Source organism: Halichoerus grypus, chromosome 7, assembly GCF_964656455.1.
Source record: "Halichoerus grypus chromosome 7, mHalGry1.hap1.1, whole genome shotgun sequence".
Taxonomy (NCBI): Eukaryota; Metazoa; Chordata; class Mammalia; order Carnivora; family Phocidae; genus Halichoerus; species Halichoerus grypus.
Window position 1 is genome coordinate 128,535,719 of NC_135718.1, and position 17,462 is coordinate 128,553,180.

At 47.7% G+C, this 17,462-nt stretch overlaps 1 protein-coding gene across 2 annotated transcripts in view; it reads left to right on the top strand.

The window, feature by feature from the left end:
* LOC144378700 (protein phosphatase 1 regulatory subunit 12B-like) overlaps positions 1–15,222 on the top strand; it is a 46,316-nt gene extending 31,094 nt beyond the window's left edge. Inside the window, exon 7 of one of the 2 annotated variants that reach the window (XM_078078272.1) lies at positions 2,224–2,845. In XM_078078272.1, the coding sequence (XP_077934398.1) occupies positions 2,224–2,358 (135 nt within the window). In that variant the 3' untranslated portion in view covers positions 2,359–2,845. Of the gene's footprint in view, positions 1–2,223; positions 2,846–7,678 lie in introns of those variants that run through there. The other variant, XM_036117169.2, reaches the window with a different exon arrangement.
* The last annotated feature ends 2,240 nt before the right edge of the window (positions 15,223–17,462 follow it).

A 17,462-nucleotide genomic window follows, 5' to 3' on the forward strand; every position in this document is an offset into this window, starting at 1 on the left:
GTTGTGTCTTTCTGGCCTTACAAGAAAGGTAAGTATTTATGAGTTCTCCCCAGGACAGACTGCACTCAGATCCTGGATTGGAGTAGGATGGTGTGCCAGCCTCTGACAGACATGCATGTCAGCGTGAGCTGTGTGAGGCTGCACTGGGTCTTGCCCCCATCAGACCTGATGACGTTTCTACTGCATCCTCCATTCAGCATTGGCCTCCTTCCCAGACCTTCTCCCTGCCTCTCCCAGGTCCTTGCATGAGGGGCCCAGCAGCCACTCCCCTTTTAGATTGCTCTTGGAATTTTTATTTTTACTTACTCTGGAAATACCACTCCTGATCCTGCCCTTGCCCACCCTGCTCTGTGCCCTGCCCTCCCCTCCATCTTGCTGTGCCTTGTTTTCAGTACTATTTCCTATGGAACATTCCACCAGATTGTTTCCTGCCTCTCTCCCTCATGCTCATAACTTCCAAATTCTTCCACCTCGATCTGCTTGTACTCACATGTTAGATTGAATCATTTTCATAGTTCGTGTCTTTAATATTACTCCCTAGGAGGCAAGGACCACTTCATATAGTGACAATGATTATGTTGAAAGCTTTGGTCCAATGTCAACACCAAAGAAGGGTGAGAGCCAGGGACTTTCCATTGGTTCTTATGTTTGGTCCCTGCCCATTTCTTTAAATATTTCCATATGCTGCACCATGATCTCCTCTGATCTCAGTCCTCTCCATGGCCGAGATGCTTACAGAGGGTAAGGAGCATTTCCTGGTCCTTACCCTTCAATGGCTACATGGAAGTGTTGGGCTGCTCTGCCTTTTTTCCAAGGTGCTCATTCTCCCTCTTTGGGGAAAGAGATATTCAGCAGTTTGTCTCTGCTTGTTTTTCCTTTTCACTGTTTTTTCCCCTTCATGCTGCCTTTCATTTTCTTGCTTCTTCGCTTCCAACTATAACTCCACTAATCCTTCATTTCTGTCCCTCACATCCATGTGGACATGAGAGACTTTCTGGTTTGTCATCACTGTAATCCACAGGATTTTTCATCTTCCTCTCTGAAGCCCCATTTGCATAATAAAATCCTTTTCCTCCTCCCAGAGAGCTCGGTTATAGGTCAGTACAGGCGACTACTTAGGCAAGGATAGTAACCGTAAGCAGACCTGTGATATAATGCCATTTATTGAAGTCTTTAGGTCCTTTATGGGCTATGAGGTATTAGGAAGAATATCTGTGGACTGGATATTCTGTCCCATTTGTAATACTTAACAAATAGTGAGGTCTGAACTAGTACATCAGCCCAACCAATTCCATTATCTTGGACATTTATGATTTCTCCAACTGTTGTGCACAGCTGTAATTTTCATAGTATGAGTCTGTATGTGAACACCTCCAGGCAGCTGCCCGCCTCTTTATGAGCTGGGACAAAGAGAGCACAGTTAGCTGTGAATTTCATGATGCAGGTAGTCCTATAGCAGGTCAAGGGCAGGTTAGCAGTTCTTGGATCCTGGAACAAGCATCTGGACTGCAGTGGAGAACTAGCAGGGTTAATGAAGCATCCTACAAAACAGGTTAGAGGACCGTGCAGACAGCTGCCAGTCTCTGATCTTGTATGTGCCCCTTCAACATTCTAAACAGTACATGCCTCGTACAGAAGATACTTAAACAACAGGCCCCTCTTTTATTTTCCTTGTTTCACTTTTTTAAAATATGAAGTAAGAGAAGGACCCAGAAAAAAAAAAAACAATTAGGAGTAGGGGGCCAAGTATGGTGCAAGATGAGAGGAGGGAGAGAGAAAAGGGCCTTAGCTGGATTTAGGAACACACAGAGTCCTCAACTCCAGGACCCATTGATGATGAAGAAGGGCCCCTGAGGCTATGGCTCAACTATGCTAAATCAGTTCAGAAGGCCCCAAGCCACACAGTGGGCTGTCATTCTCAAAAGCGATCCACATGTGCTATTTGAGAGCGTGGTGGTTGTATTCACATGGCTGACCTGCAGCATAGTTAGACCTTAGCCAAGAATCGTAGGCCCGGCTCTCCCCCTCGTTGGTGCTTTTCTCCCTTCTCCCTCCCCTCATCCTGCACCATTACTCCTGCCTTTCTCATTTCCTTTCTTGCATGCCAACTAAAAACAAAAACAAAAAGTCACGTGATTTCTTTGTCCTACTTTTATCTCTTCTGGTCTGTCTTGTCTCTCTCTCTCTTGTCTGTATGTCCCCTCCATGTTTCACTCTCTACAGAACCTCCACCAGCTAAAACAGATTCAAACCTTGAAGCAGATGAACGAGCAACTGCAGGCTGAGAACAGGGCCCTGACCCGAGTTGTGGCCAGACTCTCGGAGTCCGTCGAGTCCTCGGAAACCCAGGAACTCTAGTTCTTGCCCCTCTTCTCCACCTCACTTCCCTCCTCCACCACTCCAGGCATGTTCACTCTTCTTGTTGGACCCAGAAGCCCTGTGCTCATGCCCCTCCATCAGAGCCACAGTATGTGGGTGCCTATAAATGTCGGTCATCTGCAAATGGAAAGAGCCAGGACTGAGACCACAGAGTGAGACATAACAGCCTAGGTCAAGGGAGGCAGTAGGGGAGTCCTTGCCTGGGCTGGTGGTCTATTTGGTAAGATCACCACATCACCTTCTCCTCCCCTGGAGGCCAAATACAGATTTGCTCACTCGGCTACACATAGTGGTACATAGACGTACGCATGCACCTGTGAATGTGCAAATTTCTTTGGTGGCGTCATTGCCAAACTGAGATTGAGCTTTCTCAGTCAGCAGCAACCCAAGTGCAACCTGGTTGCTGGAGCAGTTGGGGCTGGTCCTGGACTCCAAATTGTTGTTGGGCCTGGGGTAACCAAGGGCAGGGGTTCTCAACCCTGGCTGGGAGCTTTTAATGTATATAGTGCCTGGGCCCACCCCATCCCCCAACCCCCCAAATCAGTAGTCTGAGCTGAGACCCAGGCATCAATATTTTTTCAGACTTCCCCTGTCGATTCTTCTGTGAAACCAGGGTTGAAAATGGCCCTTTGCACACCAGACAGAACTAAGTCTTCCACACCTAACAGCATGCTAGATGGGGACGACTAGCGCTGAATGCTAGAGCTCCACCACCAGCAACAACACTGTCCATCCCACCATTTGAGTAGAATTTGGCTATTCTCTGCCTCCCTTCTGCAGTTATCTTTGCATCCTTCCCCCTCCTTGGGAGGCATCACTCTCATCCCTGTCACAAATCTCTGGGCCCTAGGGATGTGCCCCCTCACCCCCACCCCTAGCCAGTGTGTGGGCTGTGAGGCAGAACACAGCCTGGATAAATGAGACCTTCACACATTAGGGAAGCCAGACCTTCCCTAATGGGGCTAGCTTTGCAAAGGAGATGACAGTCATTGGAGCAGAGAGCAAGGATTTATTCTCAACTGAGAACCGAAAAATATGGTTGGTAAACTGGAGCCTTTCCCTGGATGTAGGTCTGAAAGACAAGCTCACAGATAACTTGTTTTCCCATCCCACAGTAGTGTGATGGGGTCACCACTGCTGAGCAGTTTCACTCTCTGAAATGAGTTTTTAATTTCCAGCAACAATCTAATTAGTCCTGACCAATGCCTGTTCTTTTCTCTGCCTATTTGCTTGTGCCTTCAGGATCAGTAGCTGGCAACTAATGCCCGCTAGATCTGAAGCGCCCAGATCACCGTGAGGGCTGAGCTGATACCCTGCTGTAGATGCTGTCACACACAGAAGGGAGATTAAAAGGGAAGCAGTACCACAGCCTGGCACCAAGCAGCTTCGTTACCCCACTGCTTGAGTGCCATGTTAGGTCCAAACTCCATGCTTTACAGTGAGCCTCAGGGTTACTGGAAAATTTGACAGGGGTGAACTAGGGACCCACAGAAGATGTCCCAGTTATTTTTCGTTTCCCTCTTTGTGCAAGATAGTATAGGATATAGAGCAAAACTAGATCTTGTGCTTTCGGTAGTTAGTAACTAAGGTAACGGTTGTCATTTATTAAGGCCTGTGCACAGTACCGTATATGCTTTTTCTCACCTATTCCCCAGAACAATCATTTTAACATATGGGAAAAAATGAGTTACAGATTAAGTAACCTGTCCAAGGTCATTCAGGGAGTAAGTGGTACAACCAAAATTCAATCCAAATATGTCAGGTTCCAGAGCAAGCACTCAGCCACTGTGATATTAGCTGCCTGCATATTTGGCACAGAGTTTCAGCCATTTGTTAAGCATATGGCCTAAACGGGTGCAAGAAGAACCTATTGAACGACAACAGTGTGCCCCCACCATTGCAGCTGAGGGATGAAGGACAGCATTCTGCTTTCTCCGCACTCTTGACTTCCCAAACAGCCATTTACCTACCAAAAGATTTTGCCCCTGTAAAGAAACCATTGCATAGCATATGACCTGCTGTAATAGATCAGCAACCTATGGCCCGTCAGTATGGCCCATGAGCCATACAAATAGTTGGGGGAAAAAAATCAAAAGAAGAATATTTTGTGACACATGAAAATATATGGAATCAAATCTTGATGTCCAAAAATAAAGTTTTATTGGAACTGAGCCATGCTCATTTGTTTACATACTATCATTATGTTCCTAAGTACTTTTATGCCACAAGAGCAGAGTCGATTAGTTGGAACAGAGACCACATGGCTTGATATTTATTATCTGGCCCTTTACAGAAAATGCTGACCCCTACCAGAAGGAAAGATGCGATAACTAAGCCAAACTGACAGTGTGGCCAAGAGAGTTTGCCCTGCCTTTTTGTTTTTGTTTTGTTTTTAAATAATCCCCTAGAGAAATCATCTTATCTCAGTGTGTCGTGCAACCCACTTCCAACAGAATATATAAGCAATGGGACCCCCTCCCCACTTCCCAAGTAGTCAGAAGCAAAGCAGCCTAGGCAAGACTCATCCTGAGCCCCCATCACCCTGCGGCTGGCCTTGTCCTTCCTGGGTCTCCACAGCTTCAAGACCCTCAGATCCTCTCCCTCTTCAACACATTCCTCATCAAAGGCTGGACGAAGTCATGTTTGGGAAAACATGCACTTAAATTTTATTTGTCCAAGATACCTTAACATCACACTGTGGTGAACTGGAAATTTAGAAGTTAAGAAAGCTGACCTCCAGGGGGTTGAAATGATAAAGCTTTGTTAAACCTCATACTTCTGTAGTGTTTCCACATGTGTTCTTATTTAATCATTCTTTAACTTGAAGTGAATATCAGATAACACTGTTCATTTCCTCCTCTCTCTTTTGAGAGTCAAGTTTATGAGACTGTTTTCCCCCTTGATTTCTACATTCCACTTCTTGTACTTTTTGACACTCCCTTAAGATGTCAGTTGTAGTATATTGCGGCTGGGAAATTGCCTTGTCCAATTTTTTTTTTCTTCAAAGAATTGAGTTCTTAATGTGGAAATAAATCATCAAAGCTCAACGAGTTGTTTGTACATTTAAAAATCAGTTCTGATTTGATGAGCTGCTGGCCCGGAAATAAAATCCAATGACATAGATAGCTTCTTCCCTGCCTATGGAATCCTATTACAGAACTACAACGTTCAGAGTCTCACTGATACCCAGGCTGGCTGTGGGACCCAGCATGGGGCATTGGAGAGCAGATGGGACAGTGAAGCACTGCGGGGCCATCCTGGCTGACTTTTTCTAAAACTCATCTTGGACTGAGTTTCTGAGCGCACACTTCTGGTAGTCAAGGCCACGGGGATAGAGGCACGAAAGAGAGCAGCCAGAACAGCTTTGATTAGGTTGGAGGTAGGAGAGGCAGGATTAAAGGACCAAAACTTTATTTTGATACTATCTGGATTAAAATCTTTTTAGTAAAATTTGTAGATTACCTACTCACCATCCCACATTCATGGGAGAACTCACAGTGGTCGTGAGAATCCTGAGTATTGCAGAGCATATTATGTACGTCATCACACTTCCACATCCGATACCTCCTGGGGCCCTCACAGAGTCCCGACTTGATGAGCGACCAGGGCAGAGATGATGATTCTTCTTTAGATACAAAAATGGGAGCCCAGACAAATTGAGTGATTTGCTTAAAGTAATAGAGATTGTTCATGACAATGACAGTGCTGAGATTCTGGACTTCTGTTTTTTTTTCCAGCCCCACACAACCTCTGTTGTATCAGGCACACATGGGCTCAATATCAGCTTTGCCATTTAATAGCTGGGTACTTTGGACTGGTTATGAAAGTCTTCATTTCCTCATTTGTAAACATAAGGATAACAACTGTTTCACAGACTCATGAGGTGCTAATGAGACCATGGGAGTGAGAACCTCTAATACAGTGCCTTCCACAGTATGGATGTTCAAGACTATTTTCTTTTTGTTCCCTTAGTACAAATCCCTTATGTCTCTGTGATGCATATATGTGTGCATACACATATATATTTGTATAATCTACATCCTCCATAAGAGATTAAGGAAACAAAAATTCTGTTCTTAAGGTACAGTTAGATCCCACAAGGGGTTAATAGCAGAGCCCGAACCAGAATTAAACAGGCCTCGTGACCTCCGAGCCCAGGCCATCCTTTAATGGCGACCTCACCTGCTGTTGGAGTCCTGTAGGTTTGATGACTAAAAAAATCAAAGAACGTTTGCATTGAAGAGATGAGATTTCTGTAGCCTTCATGGTGAAGATGTACTTTCCCTCTAACCTAAGTCTCCCTAAACTGCCAGCAGGGCCCACATATAAACTATCCCCTCAGCAACGTCCCATCATGGTTTTTTAGATGCACAGCACACCAGTCAGTGTGCCTGTTCGCATATAAAGACTTGGCTATCCGGACTAGGGCTTGGGCTGCAGGTTTTCCCTTGTTTGCATGTTGACCAGCACTATGTGTCGTGTTCCAAGATGGCAGAACTGATAGAATTGAAATCTCTATTCCCCCGTTCCCCAAAGCACCTATTTCCTGGATTTGTAACACTATCCCCTAAAACTGCTGCTAAGGCCCCCTAGTATCCCATGATAGCTACCCACAGGGAGCTCGGGGTGAGAATTAAATACATGCCTAGTGCTCACTGTGCGTCACAGCCATGCAGTGACTGAATCCGTAAACTCCCTGGGTTTTAGTGGTTGAAAGTGGATACATGTAGTATGACCAGCAGGAATTTAGGTGGATTTTATCACAGAACGCACTAGGAGGATCTTAAATCATCTTGTGGGTGTGACAGCCGAGTTGTGCCGCTTTCCCCTGCATTCCTGTTTTTGATGGGATGTGAAGCAGTGTCTGTCCTTAACTCTTTTAGTTGACCCAGTACTGCTTTCTCAGTTTCTCCTCTGTGACCTCACCAGCTCACTTTGGCACTCTCCTTAATTTCTCCAGACTAGAAGTGAGTTCAAGGGCTGGAACAATTATAAACAGTTACTGACTCAGAAGGATGAAAGGATACATGGTGTGGAACGTGAAATAAGACGTTATTGCTAAATATGCTAGTTCAAAAGATGGAGGTGCTGTGGTCTCCCTAAATATGAACATTACCAACTCAACAAATAGGAAGAGTCAGGGGACTTTCATCCCTGAGAGAAAGGGTAGGGACAGTCCACTGCATAAGCTGCCTCAGAACGCCTTGCTCACGGGGCTGGCCTGGCCCGGCCTGGTCAGGGAGGGTAAGGAGGTGATGATGCTAAGCTCTAACACACCTTTCCCTCTGTCACCCTACAGGTGTTAACAGAACTGAAATCCGACAACCAGAGGCTGAAAGATGAAAACGGTGCCCTCATCAGAGTCATCAGCAAACTATCCAAATAGACTAGGCTCCCCATTTAGGAGGGAAAGGGCAGGATGTGCTGCCCCCACCCCTCTTCTGCGGCCATTGCCTTCCAGCCAAAAGAAGTGAATGTTTTGGTGGAAGGACAACGTCTTTCTGACCCTCCTCCGGTCACCTCCTCTGCACTGTACATTTCCTCTGCACTCTCAGTGCCCTGTTCCTCCCATGCCCCCCACCCCCTGAGTTTTATGACATTTTTAATTGAAGCATGATTGTGATCATTCGAGCCATCTGGAGAAGGCCTTGGGGAATACACCAGGCTCAGCTGTGGACCCCAGCTTCCTGCTGCTCAGCTACTTGTCCACATTGGATTTGGTCCAAACATGTAAGGCCTCTAGCCAAACCAGTACCCCACAGCCTTTTCCACTGACCCAGTGTCCTCTGATATAGGTGAGTCTTACGGTGGCCATTCCAGGATCCTGTCTGGGATGCCAAGAGAAACAGGATGTTGGCATAATCATCGGAAGGCCTCTAGAGCTATGTTTCCATTAGATTCCAAGGTGACAATGACTCTGCATTGAAGGTCTCTGCTAGTCTGCACCTCTCAGGAACTGACTTTTCTCTGACTCCTTGCTGGTGTTACTGTTACTTTTTCTATCAACAACCCAGTAACATCCCTGATTAGTCTTAATTCCTATTCTTCCTTCATGCCTGGCCCTCTTCCCCGGGGCTCAGATGACCCTGGCTTCCTTTATTCCTTTCCTTTCTATCCTTCTATTTTCCTTTCTGTCTCCCCTCCACCACCTTACCACATGGTGTAAAAGCTAGAACAGAGCATCTGACCTCACTTGTCTTTGGCCATTATGGAAAATCATTTCTCCTGGGGCGCTCTGGAGACCAGAAGAATTGCCTTGGCGGCACCACGGGCCCTCTTGCCGAAAAGCCAGACCCTGGCATAAGTGCCAGCCCGCTGTTCTCACCTCCCACTTGTTTTCCCTACACAGTGATTTTCTTTATTAGAAAATCTGGGCTCTGAACACCCCATTCTGCCTCACCTCCTTTTGACCTTGTTTTCCTCTCTTCACTCTGGCACCTGCTCCTAATGAGAAAGGAAGTCCTTGTAAGGAGGCATGAGAGCTGGGGAGGGTGGATGGGTGGGAGGCGGACCAGGGAGTGGAAGCAGGTCGGAAAGACATATATGGTGTAAGTAGAGTATCTGGGGACACTTGCAACCTTGTGACAAAGAAGATAGAAGATAGATCGTGCTGTGGTAATGGTGGTGAATGTGATTATTTCCAGTGGCTAGATTTAGGGGAGAGACGTCTGTTTTCTTAGAAGCCAACAGGAGAAATGACTTCTTATTAGAGGTTTGAAGTGATGAGATCCTCCCAACCCATTGATGAGAGTCACGGAATCTTAGAGTGGCAAAGCCCAGAGGTCATTTGGTTGAGCTTTCTGTTGTCATGCACCCCACTGCCCCAGCTCTGACCCACAGTCAGGTAGCCGTGCATTTATTCCTCGAAACGTGGGTGACTCTAATAAGCAGAAAGCTTTTACTAAGGTGAGTCAGGGTCTGCCCCTGGGTGCTCCACACGGTCCAGAGTGCCCTTTGATGTGACAGCCCCTTGTGTAGTTGGTCACCTCCCCTTAACCTTACTTCCAACTGGCGTTTTCCCGGTCCTTTAAGGCATTCCTCACATAGCATACTTCTCCTGCCTGTCACATCTCGTCTGTCCTCGTCTGGACAAAAACAACCTTTTAAAATATCATGCCCAAACCTGGACAGATACTCCGTTAGCACAAAATGAAACGGTTAGTCCTTGATGATGACCCCATAGTAATACCAAACGTATTTGGTCTTTATAGGCATTTTCTCCCTTGGTGGGTTTATTTTGAGTGTGCAGGTCATTTAAGTCCTCCTCATTTGGCTGTGGTAGTCAGTGCTTAGAGTGGTCCATTCTCTTAACATCTACTACCTCTGTCCATTTTTTAATCTCTTCCCCGAAAATGACAATGTAGTTCTCCATGGCCCTCTGAAACATTACATGCTCTTTAAACCAGAGTTTATCATTCAAGAGCCTAATTCCAGAATAGGAAATATGTCTCCCCTAGCAAGACCCCATTTTTAGAATATCCAAAATTCTCTCTTCCGTTTCCAACCATTTTCCAAGAGAAGCTACTACTGATTAGGATTTTGTATGAGCATGGGAGCACTGTCAGCTCAGTTCTCAGGGAAGGCTAAATTAGAGTAAAATGTTTCCTCACTTCCACTATAAACATCTTCATTCTAGGGAGAGGGAAAATCAAAACAAGGTGTTGACTAATTGATTCTCCTGGCACATCCTGGATATTGGGCAAGGCATGGGGGTGGTTGCTGCCTCTTTCTCAGGAAAAGAAAACTGAATTATTAGGAAAACATTTGACCCTCTCCCATTAGATAGACCGGGTAAAGGGGTTACCGAGAGTTCCCTCATCTGTTTGTGCCTTTCAAAACCGTGGGACAGCGTCTGTAAACTCTCAGGCTGGTGTCGTGGCCTGCTGCGTCCACAGCCTTTTCACATTAAAGATGCCTTTTCTTGCCAGAAAGTTTTCCTTGTGATGAAAAATTCACAAGCTTTTCAATCTCAGGAATATTGGATTCTATGGCCAAGAAATCATGAAAGTGTAAACCATGCTAGGTAATTGCAGGCACCCTCTCTTATGCAATTAATTTTACCAGACAGATAGACCCTGAATTCTGGTCCCTTCCCGGAGAATAAAATACCCTTTCTTCACAGTTGCTTTGACTGGAAGCCCCAGGACCTAATGACCAGCCGCGCGCTCTGGGTGCCAACAGCCAACAGGCCTCCCTCCTCTTGTGCTGTTGGTCTCTTCAGTGGCCACAGACCTCCTGTCCTCCACCTGCTGGTTTGGACTCCCAAGAGCACCCCAGATAGCTCAAGCTGCACGAGTACTGCCAGTCTGGCCAACAATTTGGGGCTCAGCTGTGCTGTGTCATTTTTAGGGTCTTTACATGAAATATCAGAATGGGGATGAGAAGGTTCTTGGTACAACTTTATATCCTCTGTTCTCATTTATTTGATATTTTTCAAAGCAAGCCACACCTTTGAGAGTAATGATTCAGCCATTCCAGAGATTCTCTGGCTGAGGTTTCACTGCTTCGCCTATTTGTCTTTCAAGGGCTGCTTACTCTTTTCCAGATGGCTCTTGGGCATGATGACCCCTAGTCCCAGTCCCAGTCTCTAGTGCAACAGAGTTATGCAAATCTTGGGGTGTTGCCTCTAAAGAATCTAAAGAATAGACATGCCCTGGGTTTGTTCTGTGCGCTAAATTCTCTGTTGGGCAGTCTCACTTGATATGCCCTGGAACCTCCCTGGCTTTTTCTGTCCAACTGCAGGATGTGTTCGCTTCTCTTCTGCGCCTTCCTATCTCCCACCCCATGTTTGAGACCAGGATGTATTTATTGCTCTCTGAGGCCACGTACTTCTCCTGCCCAAAACAAAACGTCCTTATTCGATAGTTCTGCCCAGAAACAAGAAGGCTGAAACCCCGTGTATTAGCCTGTGAATCCCACAAAAACGTGTGTGAACTACTGTTTTGATATCAAGGGCTTTTAAGTGAGCCAGGGGTGAGAGAAGAAGAAACTCTCAAAGCCACGCATTTGGTTTGGTGTCTGGATTTCTGGCCCCAGTGCAGCCTCCCCTAGCCCAGACAGACAGACTGCCTCCCCTCGGACGAAGGCCGGCGTTTCCGTCCTGACCACGTTGGCAGTCCTGCAGCAGGAGAAGCATGGACATGAGAGACGAGCTATTGACAAGATTGCCAGTTATTCAGCTTCCAGGCTGCTCTGCCCCACAAAAGGGAAAGCCTAAAGGATTCAGCAACTGAGCCACTAGGCAGGGGGAATTCCTGGTACCAACCCACTGGGGGAGCCACTGGTTCCCCTGGAGCTTAACACTGAGGTGACCCTACCTGGGCGCTGGCTGGGGTCCTTCCCTCCTGGCCATTCCCAGGGGCCGCTGTTCGTGCTAGCACCGCACCTAACTCTAGACACAGAGTTAGCAGCCCCAAATCTAGGCCCAATTATAACTGCAGATCTTGGTCCCCACGCTGATTTTTAAGGCAGGTTACAACCCATCAAAGGATGTGAGTCCTCTCACCCAATAAGCAAGGCAGCTTTGAGGGCAGAAAAAGGCAAGAGGAAGGGATAAGCCCCTAGGAGTCAGAATAGCTGGGTTCTAGGGCCAGCTCTTATTAGCCACGTGACCTTGGGAAAGTCACCTTCCCTGTCTGCAGAATGCAGTTGGACTGGATCGTCCTTAAGATCCCTTCCAGGCTTACAATTTCTATTCCTAGGAAGATCAGAACATTTTTTTTTTTTTTAAGTGTAACTCTTTTTTTTTTTAAGATTTTATTTATTTGACAGAGAGAGAGAGATAGCGAGAGCAGGAACACAAGCAGGGGGAGTGGGAGAGGGAGAAGCAGGCTTCCTGCCGAGCAGGGAGCCCGATGTGGGACTTGATCCCAGGACCCTGGGATCATGACCTGAGCCGAAGGCAGACGCTTAACAACTGAGCCACCCAGGCGCCCCAGAATATTTCTTAAAATCGGAATTTTAGCTCTTGTTTTCTTCTGAATTCAAACTGTTTAACATTAGCACGTCAAGGTTGACTTCTCATCCTTGTTAGAAAGTGAATTTAATATTGAGGGTAATTGAATGGTGTTGCAATTGCTTTCCCTCCTAATAGCTTGGTAAGAATATTAAAACCTGCAGAGGTGGAAATTGGAGCTCATGGGGAAATGGATAGAAAGCAATTTGTTGCGGGCAGCCTTTGGACAAGTTGTTTTAATAGGAAATAGAGCTGCTGCTTCATAGATTTCCTCAGCCCTCTCGAATGTGGTCTCCGTGGCCCTTAACGTCCAAAGGGCAGACATTGCCTTTCTGCTTAGCACCAGCTTACACATAGTCTTAAAGTCTGCCCTACAGCAGCAAGAGAATTTTCCTCAATGAAAACCTCAACCTTCTAGTTCTGTGGAGCCCCTCTGGATTCTGGACTATCAGAAGTAGGAGGTTCTAGTGCTGTTGAGGATGATCCTTCCTTTAAGCAGGTCTGCAGAGGAGACTACCAGTGCAGAAAGAGGTCATAGACCCTAAGTCCACACAGCCGTATTGCATAGAACAGCACTCAGCTCTGAAAAGCCTCCTGCAGGACTGGGTGTGAGTGGAGTGAAAGGACAGAGACCCTGAAAGTGAAGGTGGCCCGTGAGCTGCGGTGGGAAGGTGGGAAGGTGGGAAGGAGGCAGAACGAAGAGCAGGGCGGAGGCTGCCAGCACCAGAGGAGGGGGTCACTGAGAGGTCGAGCTGCGTGCAGGGAAATGAGTGCTAGTCACTGGTACTCTGGTCCCTTGGCCTCCAGCAGAGCGGAGATTTTAATCAGCTTCCCTAATGGGTATCGACATTGCTTGGGAGCAGTAGACCCTATCAAGGACAGCTATTGATCGCTTGTGTTCTGATTAGATTGGAAAACAGATCGACTTCACTGCGGCGCAGGCGCTGTTACTGCCAGAGCTACCAGGGAGGAGGTAGTCTTTGGGGGCTGATAAAAACCAAATCAAGAATCTCGACTAGCCTGCTAGCAGCTGCAGGGTAAAAGAGATGCATTCACTTCTCCTTTGGGATTTGTGGTGAGGGTCCAAATTGAACCTAGCTGTGGCTTGCAGCCCAGTGTCCCCTCCTTGGGAAGAACCGTGGGAAGTGGGTATGTTCAAAGACAGACACCACTGGTGAGTGATGGATTGATGAATGATCTGATCTTACCTGAAGAGGTGTAACGATTGGGAGATGCCTCTTGCTTCTAACCTGCCTGCATACACGTGCACATTTGCTAGGCTGGCGTATTCTTGAACCAATTTTATCCAAGTGTATTATTCTGTTAATTCATATCTTTTGCTTTTCCCCTATCCTTCCAGTCCCCCAAAGGCCTTCTCTCTGAGCCATTCTCCAGTCCCATCTGCTTATCATTTTGGACTGAATCTGCCAGAGTGATCCTTTCTGTTATTTCTCCTGCAAATTTCCCCCTCATGCTTCCAATAAACTTCTTGGGTGTCCCCTTAAAATGACATGAGGATGCTTTTATGTCCTTCCAAACAAACAAACATACCGTTCACCCTTCCTCTCCCATCTCCCTCCATTCTTTGTTCTCTGCTGTTCTCACTTGGAGCTGATGATACATAGGAGGTTGTCCGCACAGCAGCCATGATTCCTGTTCCAGTTCCATCCACCAACAATGACTGCCACCACCCCTCTTCTAGTTTCAAAGGCCCCTGGCCGTGCTAATAGCCTTTCAGAGATGAGGTTTGAATGGTGGGCATGTCTGACTTGTCCGTAGCCTGGCCAGGGAGACCATGGGTAGCCATGTCTAGCTTACTCAGTCTTTGTCCTGAGAGGTTTGACTATTTCCAGCTAGAGACAGAGTGTCTTGCCAGGAAAAACTTCAGCCCATTGCTGCCTTGCAGGAGGAGATCCAGGAAAGGCACACTGACTTCAGGGAGCCTCTTAGAGCCTCTGATGTTCCCAAAGAACCAGAATACCAGAATTGAGGATGAGTGCAGATCCTGTGCTCACTAGACTCTCACCTCAACATATCTGACCTTGTCTTTCCTCCCTCCCACCGCACTGAAGCCTGGGACAGATTCCAGCTGTCCTCTGGTGAAGAAGGCCAGATAACGAGAGGTTGGAGGAAGGAGGACGTAGAGGCTCAAGCAGAGAACACCAGGAGACGGGCTGCAGGGGTGGGAGAGGGTTCTGGGAGGATGCAGCAATCCAAAATAACTCCACTTCTGGCTAGAGTCCCTTGAGCCTTTGAAAGATTAGGCCTGCCACCTAGCTGGCACCCAGGTAGGGCCACCATCTCTCTGAGGAGGGAAGGAACATGTTTCACCCTTGCACCCCCTGCTCTTGGAGAATATACAGCCTGTTCTCACTGGACTCATTCAGACTCCGGCTTTGGCTTCGTGGTTTCCCTCCCTCCATTCTTCCCCTGCCTTGACCATGATCAGTTAGGGGTGAGAAGAGCTTAGAAGAACCACACTGGGGTCTTCATGCCTCTCCCATTTTAGGGGTTGAATTTTGTCTTTTCTCCACTCAGTTCACTCTTCACTCCCGACCTTACTTCCACCACAGTTAAAGCACCAGATGTAACTTTTTCAGCTGACTTGTATGGGTTAACTTCAGTCCGTTGTAAATACACCTGGGGTGGGATAGGGACATTTAGGGAGGGGGAGCCAGATTCGCTTTGTGAATTGAATGTATTTTTATGCAATTTTGAGTGGCCTTTCAACCCTGAGATGAATGATTTTGTTTTACTGGTTGTTACTATATAGTATTATTAAGTATTCTGTGTTTGAAAGTTTGGGAATAATAATATTCACATCTATATGATGCCTGTAAACACAACCATATTTATAAATGAGTAAATAAAACCGTGTTTTAACTTTGTGACTGTGTCTCCACAGTTTAGGAAATGGGGTTTATAGGATTTCCCATCTGGGGGAGCCCATCCCAATGTTACGGGGAGGGGGACTCACCCTCCTGCCTCTGTCCCAGGAACAACCACGAGTGAATCACTGTCACTGAGAGCAGGATCTCAGGAGTCAGACCAAGGACAAGCCTAGATTGGAGGTTCAAAAGAACCGTAGGAAGAAATCAAGATTCCCGGTGTTGAGTGCCTAGGAATATGGTGATTTCTTTGAAGAGAGCAAGGCTCGTGACAGAGGTGTGGAGCCGGTCTGGATGGACACGTGCATGTGCTCATGCCCACGGGCAGGAGAGGGCCGGAGAGGTGGCAGCCCGGGCTCCTGCAGGTGGCCCAGCATCCCCCCTTAGCCCTCTGCTATGTATGTGATGGTCTTCACGAGGCCACTGTGTGGGTCACGAGAGCCGAAACCGCTCAGTAGCTTCCAGCTACAAAGGCAGCTAACGCGAGGGTTATCAGAGGCTCAATCCGAACTCCCAGCAAAGGAGCTGTGCACGGGGGAGGCTGCTCAGGCCTGCTGGCAGGGATGGCAGGTGGGTGGCCGGGTCTGACCTCGCTCAGCCAAGGTTCGGGTCTGGTTTCTCCCTCCAGCAAGCCCGCCTCTGGCTTCACTCAGCCCTGGGTTCTCTGCCAAGCGGAAATCCCTGGTCACTGACTTGGCGCAAGCACAGGGAGGAAAGATGCTTTTCCCTTGCGGTCACCCAGCTGCTTGTAGCCCAAGCAGCAACAGAACAAACACACATGACGTCATGGTTGAAGAGTTCAGACCTGTCCCGGGGCCCGAAACAGAGGCAAAGCAGCATGTGTGATGTGAGGGCTTTCTAAACCGCAAATGTCCTTTCTCTTTCTGGATCCCCCGCTTGACCTGGTGAGGTGTTTGTTCGGAGTCCGAGTATGCCCTGGCGGCCCTGTGGTCCAGCCCTCTGCAAAGGGCAGGAGCCCCCGGCGGAGAGCTCACATGCTCAGCCAGGAGACCCACCGCGGACAAATCCCCAGCCTCTGGGCTGAGCAGTCTCCCGCCCCTCCCCTCACCAGGCCACCCAGCCTGCCTGCTCAGGAACTAAAGCAGCAAGCCCAGATCTGCCCTGCCTTCCAGGAGACAGGTCCACAGGCGGGAGAGGGAACCGAGGAAGGAGCCTCACCCTTTCCAGTTCTTGGGGGTGTGAACCTGGGTAAAACCCCTGAACATAAGAGACTCCATTCTGGGACTGACACTTCATCCTGTTTTTAAAAACAGGAACTGAGCTACTGAACTGGGCAGAGGCATAGGACTGCACACAGGCCTGCTGCTTCCACATTCCGCGTAACAACTGGACACTCGGCAGGTTTTCCTAGTGACCGACCGTACTCGGAAAACCAATTGTAAAATGTAATTGTATCTTCCAATCATAGTTTTTGGAAAACAACTTGTGTACATTTCCTAATACTTCCACAGTCTGCTGATAGAAAGCTCCAGCTTTTACTCTTGAAGGGACACAATTGGGTTGCTACCCAAAGCTGGTTACCCTGAATTGCAATTCTAAGACCCCACATAAATGCTTTTGTTTTAGTCCAGTTCTCCCTCTTTTCTCTCTCAACGGGGACAGTTGCTGCCCTACTTTCTCTTTCCTTAAAATTCTGAAGCTTCCTCCTTGGCCCCTAACATCTTTGCCTCAGAAATCAAAGACGTTTAAAGCTATTTACAATGGGGCGATCAAGGACTTTGTAGAAATTCTCACTTTTCGGGGCACCTGGGTGGCTCAGTCGTTAAGCGTCTGCCTTCGGCTCAGGTCATGATCCCAGGGTCCTGGGATCGAGCCCCACATCGGGCTCCCTGCTCAGTGGAGAGCCTACTTCTCCCTCTCCCACTCCCCCTGCTTGTGTTCCATCTCTTGCTGTGTCTCTCTCTGTCAAATAAATGAATAAAATCTTAAAAAAAAAAAAAAAAGAAAGAAATTCTCACTTTTCAAACTTCCATTCCCCAGGCCCAGCTTCCGTGTCTTGGCGCTCAGAAGGTGGCTGTTTCCCCAAGCCCAGGCCCACGGGGAAAGGAATCGAGGATCCCCCAGCCTCCCAGACCATGTCCCCCAGCACCACAGCCCTGACCCCAGAAAGTTGTCATGAGGATATGTGTGCCCCACCACCCATCACAGACTGCATCCCCAAGAAGAGAACAGGCCTCAGGCCCCTTGTCCTGCTTCCCTGAAGGAAGGCGCTGGCCTCG